The sequence below is a fragment of the Sus scrofa genome, chromosome 1 (assembly GCF_000003025.6).
Source record: "Sus scrofa isolate TJ Tabasco breed Duroc chromosome 1, Sscrofa11.1, whole genome shotgun sequence".
In the NCBI taxonomy this organism is placed as follows: domain Eukaryota; kingdom Metazoa; phylum Chordata; class Mammalia; order Artiodactyla; family Suidae; genus Sus; species Sus scrofa.
Window position 1 is genome coordinate 95935151 of NC_010443.5, and position 17567 is coordinate 95952717.

At 47.9% G+C, this 17567-nt stretch overlaps 1 protein-coding gene across 1 annotated transcript in view; it reads left to right on the plus strand.

Moving 5' to 3' along the window:
- RNF165 (ring finger protein 165) overlaps window positions 16237-17567 on the plus strand; it is a 121136-nt gene continuing 119805 nt past the window's right edge. The window contains exon 1 of the mRNA XM_021092574.1: window positions 16237-16360. Coding sequence (XP_020948233.1) covers window positions 16300-16360 — 61 coding nt within the window. The 5' untranslated portion in view covers window positions 16237-16299. The remainder of the gene's footprint in view (window positions 16361-17567) is intronic.

A 17567-nucleotide genomic window follows, 5' to 3' on the forward strand; every position in this document is an offset into this window, starting at 1 on the left:
ACAATTTTTTTTCTACAAATGGTGACAGCATGGTGACCCAGTTACACAGACATGTATACATTCTTTTTTCTCCCATTATCATGCTCCGTCATGAGTGACTAGACATAGTTCCCAGTGCTACACAGCAGAATCTCATTGCATATCCATTCCAAAGGCAATAATTTGCATCCATTAACCTCAAGTTCCCAGTCCATCCCATTTCCTCCCCCTCCCCCTTGGCAACCACAAGTCTATTCTCCAAGTCCATGATTTTTTTTTTGTGGAAATGTTCATTTGTGCTGTATATTAGATTCCAGATATAAGTGATATCATATGGTATTTGTCTTTCTCTTTCTGACTTACTTCACTCAGTATGAGAATGCTCATTGTAGTACTATTCACAATAGCTAAGATGTGGAAACGACCCAAATGTCCATCGACAGATAATGGATTAGGAAGATGTGGTATGTATACACAATGGAATACTACACAGCCATAAAAAAGAACAAAATAATGCCATTTGCAGCAACATGGATGGAACTAGAGACTCCGTAAAGCATATCACCAGGGGCATTACGTGGTATAGCAGCCAAGGGCATGATAACTACTGCTCTGGTCTGGACTGGCTGCCCTCTGGGGACATTATCCTCCAGGACATTCTTTCATCTTTTGGTTGGCTCTCCTGTTTCCCATGTCCCCCATTCTTTTTCAGTGGTGAACAATTTCTAGTAGCTTCCTGAGAAAGGGTTTGGAGTGATGATTTCTGGAGACTACATGGCTGAAAAATATGACTCTTCTCCCTGCTTAATAATTTGTCTGGGTATAGAATTCTAGGTGGAAATCATGTTCCTTTAGAGTGTTGATGACCTTGCTTCATTTTCTCTGCCAGTATGGATGCTGAGGGGCTCCAATGCACTGAGATCACCGAGCCATCATGTGTGACCAGTGCTTTTGTCCCTGGAAGTCTGTGGGATTTTCTTCTAATCCTCAGGGTTCTAAAAGTTCCTGTTGAAGTGCTTTATTTTTTTTTTTTATTATTATAATTTTTTTTGGTCTTTTTGCCTTTTCTAGGGTTGCTCCTGCGGCATATTGAGATTCCCAAGCTAGGGGTCTAATCAGAGCTATAGCCACTGGCCTACGCCACAGCCACAGCAATGCAGGATCCAAGCTGAGCCTGCGGCCTACACCACAGCTCACAGCAATGCCGGATTCTTAACCCACTTAGCAAGGCCAGGGATCGAACCCGCAACCTCATGGTTCACCACTGAGTCACGACAGGAACTCCTGAAGTGCTTTAGAATGGGATTTTTTTCAGCGCTAGGCTAGAAGGTCAGTGGGCTATTCTGTCTTTATGGTGCAGAATTGTTTAAAAGACACTGGAGCCTACTCTGGGTTGCCAAACATAAACCAGATTGTCTTCGGGGTCCCTATGTCCTGGTAGGAGGAACTCTGGCAGCATAGCTGTAACTGATCAGGACCCAAGGAGCCTCTCCAGGACAGAAACCCACCCCTCAACTCTCATGTCCTTCTCCTACTTCTTGTTTCTAGAAAAACTTTAGCCTCCTGGGCCTTCTCCAAGCTCCAAAGAATAGAGTGCTGCCCAGAGACAAAACCTTTTTCCAGTGTCAGTAGAGTGGCTCTACTGTGCACAGCTGGGTGGACCCAAGTTCAGTTCCAAAACATAGTTTCCTATGGGATCTCCAGATGCCCTGCCCTGCTGGAGAAGGGGACAGAAGCACTATGGAGTGAGGAAGGGGACTTGGAGGATCTGGCCGCTTCTCAAATCCCCTAATTTTTGTTAACTCACCTACTCCTAATTCCAAGGGTACCCCTGAGGTCAGCTCTTGAGCCCTTTGAGAATTCTGCAGTGGAATCAGGTCCTTTCTCGTTTTTTTCCCAGTTGTTTAGGATCAGCTCCTTTGGGCTTGCCCATTTCTAGTTACTATTTGTCCAGTTGCTTTCCAGCCTATCAAATTTGTTGCTGAAATCTCCTCTGTCTTCCCTGTCCCTGTAGATTTATATCTTTTAAAAAGTCTTTTGATTAGTTTTGGTAATTCTGGAAGGGAGAAAGCTTTGGCATGTGTGTTCAGTCTGCCTTTTTGCCTTCTCTCTTACTTTGTTCAAATTATCTGACCAAGTGATCAGATCCTTTTCGAGGCTTCAGACCTGCTGACTTCACCTGTCTGTCACCTGGCAGTTACGGGCTGCTTCTCAAATTGCTGCAGCTGGGAGGCGGAGCCAGTTTCTCCAGGGACAGAGCCCCAACCTGTCCAGATCTCTCAGAACCCTCCAAACTGTAGCTCCTTCTTAGGGAGCTGGGAGGGAGGTGGAGCCCAGGCATGTGTGGCCAAGGACAGCCCAACCCAACAGCCTCAGTGGGCAGCACAGTTGCCTTTGGGTCCCCGAGGCTGGATGCTGTGGATGGCTGGGAGGATGGACCACATACTGGAAAGACACTGACATTGCTCTTCCAGTTTTCATTCAAATGCTTGCCCTCTGAAGTCTGATCACTTTGGGGGCCCAAGATCCTTCTGTTCAGAACTGGGGCTGACTCTTTCTTGTTAGGTTAACTAGCCACTGGTGATGATAACGTCTCGCCATATGTTGGCAACTTTTGTTCTGGAGTCTGGAGTATAATTCATGGGACACTGTTGGTGCCCACTCCACAGTCACGCCTCTCTTCCTACCTAACAGAATATTGATTGGTATGACTGGTGTTAGGCCAATCCCAGGATGGATCATGGGTGGTCAATGCCAGTCATAGCAATCCTATTCCCGTGTCATGGCTGGTCCAGGGATGGTGATGCTACCCAATTCTGGCCAATGAGTTGTATCTGGGCTAGGCTAGGGGATGGTATAGTGTGCGGTGTAATTTCTGGGAAGAGTTTTCCATTTTGATGAAAGAGAGTGCCGCCCAGAGACAAAGCCTTTCTCCTTTTCCTTTCCCTCCTGTTTTGGATTCTACCATGTGAGGATATGATGCCTGAGCTAGGCAGCCATTTTGCAACCATGAGGCAATAAAACCAGAAAAGTACACTGTGGTTAGTGGAGTCAAAGGTAGAAAATGTATGGGGCCTTAGATTATTTTGTTGACCCTCTGAACCTATCTTAATACCATATTTATTCACACTATGGGACTTGCTAAGTCAACAGTCAATGAGCTTATGGTTTAGGCCTTAAATTAATAAGATTTCTGCTCTTGTTACAGTTAAAAGCAGCCTGACTAATAACATTCACAAATGATGTTTCTTGTCTCAGATTCTTCTGGTGCTTGGGAGAAAACAGTCCTAGGGCTGCTATTAATAAGTACCATAGACTAGGTGGCTTGTAAACAACCAGAAGTTTATTTCTCAGTGTCCTGGAGGAGGAAGTCTGAGATCAGGGTGTGGCAGAGTTGAGTTCTGGTGTGGGTCTTCTTCCAGGTAGCAGGCTGAAATCTCCTGTGTCTTCAGGGCAGAGAGAAGAAGCATGCTCTCTAGTGATTCTTCTAAAGGGCACAAATCCCATTTATGAAGGCCTCACCCTCATGATCTCATCTAATCCTAATTACCTTCCAAAGGCTCTACCTCCTAATACCATCACACTGGGGTATAGGGTTTCCATATATGAATGGCAGGGGTGGGGGGGGTGTGGCACAGGGACACAGTCAGTTTGTAACAAAAGCTATGCCTTGTGGGAATTGAAGATAAACTCACAATTTATTCATTCAGTATTTATTGAGTGCCTACTGTGTTCCAGGCACTGATTTAGGTAGAGAAACAAAAGTGATACAGACAGGCCTGGGCCTGGAGGAAGGGATTAAAGAACACATGCAAATAGTAACCCAAGGTGGGCTTAGCCTCATGCTGGGGGCAGGGGAGGGCCAGCTGTGGGAGGTATTAATCTAGGAGGGGGTCCTGGCAGAGATGGACCAGGAATGCCAAATCCAAGCACCCTCAGTAGCGGGCATATAATAAAATAACATGAGTGACGCTGGGCCCGGAGGAAGACCTGGGAGTGGAGTTATGAGGTGAGGAGGTTTGCAAGAAAAGCTGAACAACACCAGGGCTCTGCTGGCTGAACCATCACCTGCAAAACTCTCACCTCTGCCGCCCTGAGCATCACGAGGCTGCCAGATTGTGATCTGCCAGGAAATGGCTTAGGGTCACCTGTGCTATCACCTCAGATGGTGTCCAGATGTCTCACGGTCACCTGGAAGCACTGGGATGAATATGCTGCAGACTCTCTCTTCAACCATGACTGTTGTAAGCTCATGAAAGGGCCAGACCTCTGGGTCAGAAGTCCAAAAGGGAGGCCTAGAGAGAGTTCCTGTTGTGGCTCAGTGGGTTAAGAACCTACTAGTATCCATGAGCATGCAGGCTTTGCTCAGTGGATTAAGGATCCGATGTTGCTGTGAGCTGTGTAGGTTGCAGACATGGCTTGGATCCTGAACTGCTGTGGCTGTGGCGTAGGCCAGTGGTTACAGCTCTGACTCGACCCCTAGCCTGGAAAACTCCATATTTCTCAGGTGTGGCCCTAAAAAGACGGAAAAAAAAAAAAAAGATTCTAAGGGCCAGAGATTGAGGGAGGGGGCAGGGACACCTCAGAACATTCGAATGAACCCCTCAATGTACAGATGTGTATATGGGACCCAGAAGGACAGAAATGTGAAGTGGGGGACCCTTGTCACCAGAAGTATTCTTGCAAAGGCTGAGGGATGGCTCGTGGGTGATGTGACAATGAGCATTCTTTTTCTGAGTTGGCGGATGGATTGGATTTTGTAAAACATCCCTTCTGGTTCTGAGAGCCCCTGATCCCAGGCCCCCCACGAAGCCCTTTTCCCTATGGATGGCAGCTCATTTCCGTCTTCATTCAGTTTGAACACTCCCCATCTGGCTTTGCTTTGGAGCAGTTATTATTGGTAATCAACCATCAATTCAGCCCTAATGATGCAACCTGAACACATGTGGGGCAAAGCCTGGGCCACATCTGCCTGGCAGAGGGACAGCCCCAGGAAGTTTGACTGACTTCTGACCTCTTTCCATCTCCCTCCAGGCCTCATTAAGGGGTAGAGCGTGGGCCCCTGCCCTAAACCTTTCTCCCTGCTTCTACCTCCCCAGGAGTAGCCTCCAAGGCCAGAAATCCATCCCTTTGCCTGGCCCAAGAGGAAATTAAACTCTGAGAGTTTGACTTTCCAGAGAAGTGGGGGCAGGAGCCCCAGAATAGGGGACAATGGGGGCAAAAGTCTCAAGAGGGAAATTCAGCTGGCAGGGAAGCTATGCTAAGGAGGGCTGAAGTCCAGGTCTCAGAGTTGTGAGAAGACACAGCTTCTAGAAGGCTGACAGGTGAGAGGGGGCTGGTGCATATGTTTACTTGAACATTTACTGCTTTTTTTCCAAGGCAGGAAAGGACCAGTGCCCCAAGCCAAAGCAGTGAGGAATGGGGACATTTTAAGGCTCTGTGCCTGATGTGGGGAGAAATGTTGAAAAGATAGGTGGGAATTCTGGGCCTTCAAGTCCCACTGAAAAGTGAGGCCAATATCTCTCAAGTGGTGTGGGACCAGCCTGGCTTTTAGGGGTTGGAACAGAGAGTGACAAGATGCCAACAAGAGCAGTGTCCTGTGGGGGAGCCGCCTGGGCTGGGCAGCACACCTGGGTGTGAATCTGGTGCCCTGGGCCTGGATTAAGTGACCCAGGCTCTGGGAGTTGTAGCTTCTTCACCCATGAAATGAGGACAGGCTGATCATCCTGTGCCTTGTTGGAGGGAGCACCGCATGAGAAGGTGTGAGGACAGAAAAGGCTGGCAGAGAAGAAAAAGAAAGGAAGGAAGGAAGAAAAGAAAGAAAACAAACAAGCCAGCCAGCACGGCTCTGCAAGTGGGAGGCCTCAGGCCCCAAGCCAACCTCACCCCACAGCCCACTCTTCCTGCCCGCAAAGCCTGAATCACGCAAGTCTAACCAGAGTTCACCGCGGGCCCATCAGACAACAGCTGCAAAGTCACAAAGTAGGTTAAAGAGCAAAATGCTGGCCTGAGAATCTGATTCTTTTAAAAAAGAAAATCCTCCAGTCCTCTTGGATTAGAAATGTCTTTTGTTCTCCCTTAGCAGGCCCAGAGTGGCACAGCCAGGAGAAGTGGAAGTGATTTTTTTTTTTTAATTTTCCCACTGTACAGCAAGGGGATCAAGTTATCCTTACATGTATACATTACAATTACATTTTTTCCCCACCCTTTGTTCTGTTGCAACATGAGTATCTAGACAAAGTTCTCAATGCTATTCAGCAGGATCTCCTTGTAAATCTATTCTAAGTTGTGTCTGATAAGCCCAAGCTCCCGATCCCTCCCACTCCCTCCCCCTCCCATCAGGCAGCCACAAGTCTCTTCTCCAAGTCCATGATTTTCTTTTCTGAGGAGATGTTCATTTGTGCTGGATATTAGACTCCAGTTATAAGTGATATCATATGGTATTTGTCTTTGTCTTTCTGGCTCATTTCACTTAGTATGAGATTCTCTAGTTCCATCCTTGTTGCTGCAAATGGCATTATGTCATTCTTTTTATGGCTGAGTAGTATTCCATTGTGTATATATACCACATTGGAAGTGATTTTTAAAGTCACTCTTATTTACTTAGTTAGTTAGTTATTATTAAAGTATAGTTGATTGGAGTTCCTGTCATGGCTCAGAGGAAATGAATCTGACTAGCATCCATGAGGACACAGGTTTGATCCCTGCCCTTGCTCAGTGGGTGTAGGATCCAGTGTTGTTGTGAGCGGTGGTGTAGGTTGCAGACACAGCTTGGATCTGGCATTGCTGTGTCTGAGGTGTAGGCTGGCAGCTATAGCTCTGATTCGACCCTTAGCCTGGGAACCTCCATATGCCGTGGATGTGGCCCTAAAACACACACACACACACAAAGTACAGCTGATTTACAAGATTTCTTCAATTTCTGTTACACAGCAAAGTGACCCAGTCATCATTCACAGTTCCCTGTGCTGTACAGTAGGACTGCTTTGCCCATCCATTCCAAATATAACAGTTTGCATCCACAGTAAAGTCACTCTCTTTCCCAGGATGGCTTAGCAGCTTTCCCATCTCAGTAGCATTGGAGCAGCCCCTAGTGCCAGTAGAGCAAAGCAGACCTAGTGAAGGCCTTGGAGCAGAAGGTCTAGGTCTCACAGCTGGGTTTTCCCAGATGCAGGAGATTCACCAGGGAGGGGCATGGGGGTTGCTAAAATGCAGGTTCCTGGGCCCTGCCCTGGGGACCTCCTAAGAATCTCGGCAGCAATAAAAACTATTTTCTCCTTCACCCAAAACTCTACCTTCGTGTTTCTATTCAACACCAGTGGACAGAAACGGAATTTCGGCAACAGAACCAGGAGCACAAGGTCCGATGTCTCGGGACAGGAGCAGCTGGCTGTCCGAGCTCAAGCAGAGAGTAAATTTGCCCTTCGTCTGCTTTCTTGTTCTACTGGGGACCTGTGTGCACTGAGTGATGCCCATCCACTTTGGTGAGGGTGATTTAAAAAAAAAAATTTTTTTTAAATTTTTATTTTACTTATTTATTTTTGCTTTTTAGGGCTACACCCATGGCATATGGAGGCTCCCAGGCTAGGGATGCTGTGCCTACACCACAGCCACAGCAAGGCAGGATCCGAGCCGCGTCTGCAACCTATACCACAGCTCACGGCAATGCCAGATCCTTAACCCACTGAGCGAGGCCAGGAACTGAGCCCTCAACCTCATGGTTCTTAGTTGGATTCGTTTCCACTGAGCCACAACGGGAAATCCCCCCCCCTTTTTTAAATTAAAAAAAATTTTTGTTTTTAAAAGGGTTTTATTGAAGTAGAGTTGATTTACAAGTTGTGATCATTTCCGCTGTACCACAAAGTGATTCAGTTATACATGTACACACATCCATTCTCTCTAAGAGTCTTTTCCCACATCGATCATCACAGAACATTGGGTAGAATTCTCTGTGCAGCAGGTCCCCGTTGGCCAATCATTCCATATACCACAGTGTGCGTATGGAGGGTGATCTTTTTACTCAGCCTACAGATTCAAATCTTGGTCTTTTCCATCAACGCACTCACAGAAATAATGTTTTGTCAGCTATTGGGCATCCCTTAGCCTAGTCAAATTGTCACATAAAATTAACCATCACATAAACAAAAGTAGAGAGAATACTATAACGAATCCTTATGTCTCTTTCATCTAATTTCAACAGTTATCAACTCAATGACAATCTAGTGTCATCTATAGCCTTCCCCTGGGAGAAGTAAAAACCTTCAGATATCATTTAATATTATCTGTAAAGCATCTGAAAATAAGGATTTGCTGTGTAAACATAACCACAAGTCCATCTAGAAAACCCAACAATTCCTTCTTTTTTTTTTGCGATTTAGGGCTGCACCTGAGGCATATGGAAATTTCCAGACTAGGGCTCAAATCAGAGCTACAGCTGCCAGCCTACACCACGGCCAGAGCAACTCAGGATCTGAGGTGTGTCTGGTACCTACACCACAGCTCAAAGCAATGCTGGATCCCTGACTCACTGAGCGAGGCCAGGGATCGAACCCACATCCTCATATATGCTGGTGGAATTTATTTCCACTAAGCCACAAAAGGAACTCCCCCAATATTTCCTTAATATCATTAATATGTAGTCAGTGTTTGCATTTCTCCAATTATTTTTATAAATTTGTTCTAATCACATCCTATGAAAGTCTGAATATTGCACTTGGTTGTTGTATCCCTTATTCCTCTATAGTGTCCCCCTCCATCTCCTTTTCCTCTCATGATTTAAGTTTGGAAAAAAAAAGTGTCCCATAGATTTTCTATGATCTAGATTTTGCTAAGCGCACAGCAATAGTATCTTTTAATATGTTTCTCTATTTCCTGTACTTCATATCAACTGGAAATTAGATCCAGAGATTGGATTAGACTCAGGTTTTCTGGACATGACTACTTCATGTGTGGCGGTCTGTTCTTTCACCAGGAGGTGAATCACGCACTATGTCTCTTATTGGGTGATTTTAGCAGCCATCGAGAGTCATAGCTTAGAACTGTTATCTTGTTAAGTGGTATTCTCATTCCTATCCCTTCTTCATTTATTAGTCAATACTTCTATAAAAAGAAACTTCCGGAGTTCCCGTCGTGGCGCAGTGGTTAACGAATCCGACTGACTAGGAACCATGAGGTTGCGGGTTCGGTCCCTGCCCTTGCTCAGTGGGTTAATGATCCGGCGTTGCTGTGAGCTGTGGTGTAGGTTGTAGACGCAGCTTGGATCCCGCGTTGCTGTGGCTCTGGCGTAGGCCAGTGGCTACAGCTCTGATTAGACCCCTAGCCTGGGAACCTCCATATGCTGTGGAAGTGGCCCAAAGAAATAGCAAAAAAAAAAGACCAAAAAAAAAAAAAGAAAGAAAGAAACTTCCCCTTGTGGAGTTCCTGTCATGTCTCAGCAGGTTATGAACTTGACTCACATTCATGAGCATGCAGGTTTGATTCCTGGCCCCACTCATCCAGTTTAAGAACTGGCGTTGCTGGGATCTGTGGTGTAGGCTGGCAGCTGCAGCTCCAATAGCACTCTGAGCCTGGGAACTTCCATGTGTGTGGGTGTGGCCCTAAAAAGCAAAACAAAAACAAACAAACACCCAATATTTCATTATCCTGAAACAGAATTTGTAGAAGAATAGGCAGGGTAGGGAGTTCCTTTTGTGGCTTAGTGGTTAATGAATCCGACTAGGAACGATGAGGTTGTGGATTCGATCCCTGGCCATGCTCAGTGGGTTAAGGATCCAGCATTGCCGTGAGCTGTGGTGTAGGTCGCAGATGTGGCTTGGATCCTGTGTTGCTGTGGCTGTGGCTGTGGCTGGCCGATATGGCTCTGGTTCCACCCCTAGCCTGGGTAACCTCCATATGCCGCAGGGTTCGGCCCTAGAAAAGACAAAAAAAAAAAAAAAAAAGAAGAGGAAGAGGCACGATAGATTCTTGATTCTATTTATCCATTATTTGTTTTTGTTTTTAAGGAGCATCCTCCCAATCAGCTCTAGCTCTGTTTTCTAGGAAAGCCATCCCACACGGTTCCTGCTTCGATGCCCCCCTCCCCACCCCACAGAGTCGCAGGACCTTACCTCACTGCCAGGGGGTCTGGATCTTCAGGAGAAGGAGTTGTGGACCCTGGGCATCTTCTGTGTTTCCTTCTGGGCTCACCTGATCTTGGCACTCAGTGAGTGGGTGTGGAGCACAGGCGCGAGGGATCCAGTCCCCACTGCTCCTGTCCCTCCCTCGGCCCAATTCCCATCCATGGAGTGAGTGGCCTCCTTGGCCTTACTCCCCACAAGTGCTGGGCTGCTCCTCTCCCCTTCCCTCCCCGCCCCCTTCTTTTCCTTATTCTTCCCTCCCTCTTCCTCTCTTTCACCTCTTTGCCTCCCCACCCCGCTCTAGCTTCTTCTCCTTCTATGTTTACTTTTGGGCCTTTGTTCGAGTTTTGCCTCTCGGTGAGATGCCTCCCCCATTTTATCAACCTGTCAGAAGGGGACCCAGGCTTTAGGCTCCTCTCCTACCCTGCTCTACCCTGAAGGCTTCCCTCAGGACTCAAGCCCACCTTGAACCCCCTCCGACGTACCATCACCCCTGGTTAAGCCCCTCTGGGAGCTCTCTCTCTCTTTTTAATTTTTTTTTATTATAGTTAATTTACAATGTTATGTCAATTTATGCTGTACAGCAAAGTGACCCAGTTATACATATATATACATTCTTTTTTTCACATTATCCTCCATCCACAAGTGATCAGATATAGTTCCTTGAGCTATATAGCAGAATCTCATTGCTTATCTACTCCAAATGCAAGAGTTTGCATTTATTAACCCCAAACTCTCAGTCCATCCCACTCCCCCCCACCCCCTTAGCAACCACAAATCTGTTCTCCATGTCCATGAGTTTGTTTCTTTTCTGTAGATAGGTTCATATATTAGATTCCAGATATAAGTGATATTATGGTATTTGTCTTTCTCTTTCTGACTTACTTCACTTAGTATGAGAGTCTCTAGTTCCATCCATGTAGCTGCAAATGGTATTATTTTGTTCTTTTTGATGGCCGAGGAGTATTCCATTGTGTATATATACCACATCTTCTTAATCCGTTCATCTGTTGGACATTCAGGTTGTTTCCATGTCTTGGCTATTGTGAATAGTGCTGAAATGAGTCTCCCTCTTTTTTAAAAAATTCTTTTTTGTCCACTGCCTGCCACATGGAGTTCCAGGACCAGGGATCAAATCCCGGCTGCAGTTGTGACCTACACCACAGCTATGGCAAAGTGGCCATGGGATCAATCCCTCTTTCTTTCCTTGTGTTTAATGCACCAACTCCCCAGTGATTGTCAATGCCTGGGGCAGGTCTCCATCTGCACGGGCTGCATCTAGACTTCCTGTCTCATTCAGCACAGGGGCTATTGTAACACCAGCATGGGGGTGCACTAATGGAGGCACAGCTCTTTTGCACAGATTTTGAAAACTGTGTCTACTTGATGCCAACACAACCTGGAGAAACACAGTTCTGTCATCAGTCCTGAAAATACTGACGTCCCTATGACTGACAAGGTGGATTTGTTTCCATTCGCTGACAAAAGGGCAATGGTGTTCATAACCCAGATCTGATACTGGGCTCCAAAGGAGTAGTTCTCAAAAGGGATGCTTCTATAGAATATGATGCTATATAAAACCCTTTCTGCAAGAGGCCAGAGTGGAGACCAAAGAGAGTGAGGGATCAAAGGGTGGGTCAAGGTTCAAGGTGGCAGTGGTATTTTGACTGTAATAAAGTCATGTTTCTCCATTTTGGATCCTGAATTATAGATTGACCTTTCCTTTTCATTTTTTTAAATTTTATATATTTTTATTACATTTTTAATATTTCTTCCCATGTCTTAAATGCTAAGCCTGCAAACATTCTCTAAGTACTGATTTTGGTGGTGGGCAGGAAGCACATACGGAGATAAAACCGTGATGAACGGGATATTTCTACAAATCTCTTCTTAAGAATCTGTTTTATTGCACTTCTGTGGACTTTACGTAATGCCAGGGGGAGTGAAGACAGTCAGCCCGGCATAACGGGAAGAAGATAGGAAGTAGGAGAGTGTGAGGCTGTGTGCCAGGAAATATGGATGCTGGTCGTAACTCAGCCTTGAATGGTTCTGACCTCGTTCATAAGCCTGTTTCTGAGCCTCTGTAAACCAAGGAGATGGGCAAGGCAATAATCTAGTTTCATTCTTGGAGACACTACTGTATTGATGCTTCTAGAATTCTCTGTAAATAATTACAGACTCCATACCTATCTTCACCTTTGATCCTCACAACTAACCTTTAAGGTAGGTCAGGCAGGGCTTACTATTACCCGCATCAGACAGACGGGTGCATGGAGGCTGACGGATGGTAGGTGTCATTACAGATGAAGCTCATCCTCCTGACACAGTGATTCACTCTTAGCGGGAGGTGAAGGCCTGTGTGTGAATGGGGTATGTTGGTGAGAGTGGGCCTCTGCCTGTTGCAGTTTTCTCATGTGTGAATATGAAGAGTATGGTTAGTAAGTGGATTTCCCCAAGTTATAGTGCTGGTCTGTTCCTTGATGATTGCTTCTGTCTGACGGATGTGTTCTGGTATGATGTACACCGAATGCGTTTACTAGGCAGTCATAAATAACAACGGGAGGGCAGGAGGTGGTGGGGGGGGGGGGGAAGGGAGATGGGCAGGTTAAGGGGGAAACACAAAGGGCCAGAGAGCCAGGCACTATTCTATGTGCTCCACAACTATTAGCTTACTTAATCCTATGGGGAAGGTTGCTATAATCATGATCATTTTTCAGCTCTTGAAACCAAAGCTGAGAGAAGTGAGATAACTTGCCTAAGGTAGTGAGTGGCCAAGCCAGAATGGGAACCCAGGCAATCTGATTTTGGAGTGTGTTCCCAAACCACTCTGCTGTCAAGGTCAGATTGGGTAGTCACAAGCCTTTGTGAGCTGCTCTGGTATAAAGAGCAGATAAAGAATGCTTACCCAAAGCTAACCAGGTTGCAGAGGAATTGGCACACTGTATATTGGCAGTAGCATTGACAATGAGGTTTTGTTGTTGTTTTTGTTTTTGCCATACATGTGGCGAGCAGAAGTTCTGGGCCAGAGATTGAACCTAAGCCACAGCAGTAACCCAAGCCACAGCAGTGACAACGCCAAATCCTTAACTGCTAGGCTTCCAGAGAACTACTATAAAGCTTTTAAATGTGTGGAGAGACATAGAGTTTTCCATATTTGTTTACTTAAGAATGCCAGCCAAGCAGTTCCCATTGTGGCTCAGTGGTAATGAACTTGACTAGTATCCATGAGGATGCAGGTTCAATCCCTGGCCTTGCTCAGTGGGTTAAGGATCTGGCATTGTTGTGGTTGTGGCTGGCAGCTGTAGCTCTGATTTGACCCCTAGACTAGGAACTTCCATATGCTGCAGGTGTGGTCCTAAAAAGCTGAAAAAAAAAAAAAAAAGCCAGCCAAACCTAGAGGTTTATTCTAAGTTATAGTTCAACAAAAGCAACAAGCTACAGGCATGAAAAAGTTCATTGTGCAATTTGTGATAATGAAAAACTGGGAGAAAATTAGGCACACAAGGATAGAGTATGATTAAGTAATTTCATAATACAGTCACTTGGAATACTATGAAAACATTTAAAATGAAAATTAAGATAATAATTATGTAGAAGGATGGGAAAATGTTTCTGATAAAATGTTAAGTTTAAAAAGCAGGGTAAAAAATATGTAGATTCTGACAACAATATATATATATCAGTTTTGTCATCAGAATCTACATATTTATATATATATATGCATATTGGCAAAGCCTGAAACAGAACAGGGAAAAATTATAGTAGTTAGGTGTTTCTTAAGGACTTTTCATTTTTGAAAATTTTTCTTAGTGGTGGCATTATGTTTATTTGATAGATAATCAACAAAGGAAAGAGCTGGTGGCAGGTGTGGGTTGAAGAGTGGGGCTTGGGGTGGGGGGTTCCCTGGTGGTCTGGTGGTTAGACTTGGCCCTTTCACTACTGTGGCCCATGTTCAATTCCTGGGCTGGAAGCTGAGATCCCACATCAAGTCAATTCGTGCAGTGGCTGGAAAAAATAAAAAAAGAGAGGGGCTTGGGATTGTTGGTATGTTCCTCCAACTACGTTCATCCCTGAGTTCTGGGGATTGGGGTGGGGGGTGCAGCAGGAGTGTTGGGGGTGGGAGGAGGCCTGAGGAATATGTGTGCTTATGAGAGACAGAAAGGTATACACTGCGATTCTGCCCTGCTGTCCCCACTGGGCATATGGTAGGTGTCTTGGCAAAGCCAGGCTGTGGTTCCTTTTGCTGTCTTTGTCTTTGCCTGACCACACCTCTCCCACTCTTCTTTCTTCAAGTTGCACTTAGAAGTCATTTTTCTTTCTTCCTTTCTTTCTTTTTTTTTTTTTTTTTGTCTTTTTTTAGGGCTGCACCCGCAGCATATGGAGGTTCCCAGGCTAGGGGTCCAATTGGAGCTGTAGCCGCGGGCCTACACCACAGCCATAGCAAGGCAGGATCCTTAACCCACTGAGCAAGGTCAGGGATTGAACCCGCAACCTCATGGTTCCTAGTCGGATTCGCTTCCACTGTGCCACGACGGGAACTCCTAGAAGTCATTTTTCTGGAGTCAACCCCAGTTGCCTTCCCTACCTTCCCCCCACTTGGTGAGGTGCTCCTTTTAGGTGTCCCCTTCCCCAGCACCCTTTACTGACACCCATTTTTTGCCTTTCTGAGGCCTCTCTGGGCCGCCTGCATTGGGGCCTCAGTAGGCTCTGCATCACCTCCCTAGGCCCTGACACAATACAAGATGAACTGCCTCTTTGTCCTTATCTCAAAGAGGCATGTTGTGTTGGAATAGATTTTTACAGCTCCACATTCTGCAATTTTACCATCTAGTTTTACCATTAAATAAAGGAACTGCTGAAGACAAGCCCCAGTGTAAGAAATGTCCTTTTTTTTCTTATAGATGCCCGAGCATATTCTGGTCTTGGTGTGGACTGTGAGCCTGGTCTGAGGGTCGTTGCTGGGAGTTTTCACAGCAGGTGCGCTGAGTGGATCAAATGTCTTAGTCCATCTTACCACTGAGCTGTGGGCTGAAGGCTTTTTGCTTCTGTCTTGCCTGTACCCGGCAGGTGGGCCACAAGCCACACATGACACCGTGGCTGTGCCTCCACGTGTGCATCTGAGGAGTCTCCTAGCCCTGATATTATGTATGTGGCTGCCCGCTGGGAAGTGGGCGTGTCTGTGCACTTGGCTGGTTGTGCCTGGGTCAGAGTCGGGGAAATGGTGGCTCTGGGTTTTCTGTGTGAACCTGTCTCTGTATAGAATGTGTGCATGCAGCTCAGTATATGAGTGGTTTTCAATTCTGCAAATATTGCGAGCTTTGTGCTCTACAGAAGCAACAAAGCCGCGCGACAGGCAGGGAACCTGGGAGTGTACATATCTGCATTGTATGTCCTCTTTGGGAATGTGTTCTTGGCACACGTTTGGTTAACAAGGCTGTCGGTGTGTGCATGTCTGTGTGACAGTGCCTGGGTTCCGAGTGCGGCGCTTGCTCGCTTTCCAGCTCTACTTGTGCCCGCAGTCCAGCTCCGCACGTGCGCCAGCCTCCATGCGCACGTCCCCGAGTGACCCGGGCGCGCTGTGCAAGGACCTCCGGGTCGTGTGCACTTGGAGCTCTTGCCTGTCTCTCCTCACGCACTAAGTCACCTCAACATGTCTGGGTGCACGTCCCTCTCGGTGTGTGCACATTCCATGTGCACGTTGCCTGTGTCTGTGTGCAGGGCGCTCCACGCGCGCGCGCTCCGGCCTGCGGGCGACCAGGGACCCGCGCGGGGCTCCACGCGCCCGGCAGGGCTGACCCCCTCCCCGCGCCCGGCCGCGGGCCACCGCGATTGGCCGCCGGCTCCTTCTCAGCCGTCACCCCTCCCTCCCCCACCACCCGCGCGCCCGCGGTCCCCGCTGTCCCCCGCGGTTCCGGCGAGGCCGCGCCGCGCTGCGCTCCGCTCCCATTGGCTGCGCGCGCCTTTGTGTGGCGGCAGCTGCGGCCCCAGCGCCTTTGAATGTCGAGAGGGGCCGGGAAGGGAGCCTTTCCATGGGCCATCTGTCTCCCCGCCAGCCGCCGCCCCACCGCCGCCCGCGCCCCGCGCTCCGCCTCCCGCCCCGGCGGCTCCCGCAGCCCCGCCGCCGCCAGCGCCCGCGCCCCGGAGCCGCGCCACAAAGGGCCCGCGCGCAGCCGCCGCCGCCGCCGCCGCCGCGCGAGGAGCCAGGATGGTCCTGGTCCACGTCGGCTATCTCGTGCTTCCAGTGTTTGGCTCTGTGCGAAACAGAGGTATCGCTTTTTCCTTTCGGGGTCCGCTTCCGAGCATGGATCGCTGCGGGACCAGGGCGGGGGCGGGCGCCGAGGGCGGCGGGGGGCTCAGGGTAAACCCTCGAGGACGCAGAATGAGCGGTGGCTTCTCCCCTCTCCCTTTGGGGGGGACCTCCGAGTGTGGAGGTGGTCACCCTCGTGGGAGCTTTTGCGGTGAAGTTAGGGTTTGGCGGATTGAGTCCCTCCCTCCCTCCCCAGCCCCATTTTTTTTTTTTTTTAATTCTTTGCGGCGGACGCGGTTCCCTCAAATCATAGCCCCTTCCCCCCAATACCTAGCCCTGTGTGAGCGAAGGACGGAAAGAGATACAGGACTGTGTGTGTGTGTGTGCGCGCGCTTGTGTTTGTGTGTGTGAACACACTTGGCTTTCTGTGATTTTTTTTTTTTTTCCTTTCAGGTGTATATGTGTTTCGTTTTATTTGTGTTTGTGTTTCTCCGTTATTTGGTCATTGATACCAATGGCTGGTTAACTGGGATCTGGCATCTGCCCTATCCCGCGCCCCAGCCCCCACATGCTCGTGGGCACTTGCACGACTTCCCGTCCCATCTTTTCCTCTTTAACCCTTTTTGTGTATCGCCCTTGTACTCCCCCTCCCACACCATGGTCTTTGTATGACAGTTGCATTTTTGGGTTCAAGATGCATGCGTGTGTGTGGTGTGTGTGTGTATGTGTGCGCGCCAGCCGGTGTGTGCGCTCCTCGGAGAGTCAGACATGCACTGCTGTGCACCCCTGGGGCGGGCCGGAGAGGGGTGCCGGCCCTTGGTGTTGGGCTGTGTGTGAGGATAAGGTGGGACGCTGCCCCCAAGCCAGGCCTTTGCCCCGGGCAGGCGGGCAGGCGTTGATAAAGCAGCAGGCCGGCGCAGGCTTTGTTTTTAACTGTGATCTACGGGGTGTGTTTGCACGGTCCCCTTCCCCACATCCCCTTTTCCTTACATTCTGCTCCAACAGCTTAATTTTCCCCTCTTCTCCCCACCTCACATTGCTTCCATTTTCTTTTAATCAGAAACTCCCACCTCCCAAAGCAAATCCGAGATGCATTTAGATTCATTTTTTTTTTTTTTCTCTTTTTGTATTCTGCCTCTGGACTCACATTTCTCTTCTTGGAAATGTTTCTGTTATCCTCTCCCACTCCACGTCTGCTTAAATCCCTGCTGGCTGAGGCCCTCCCC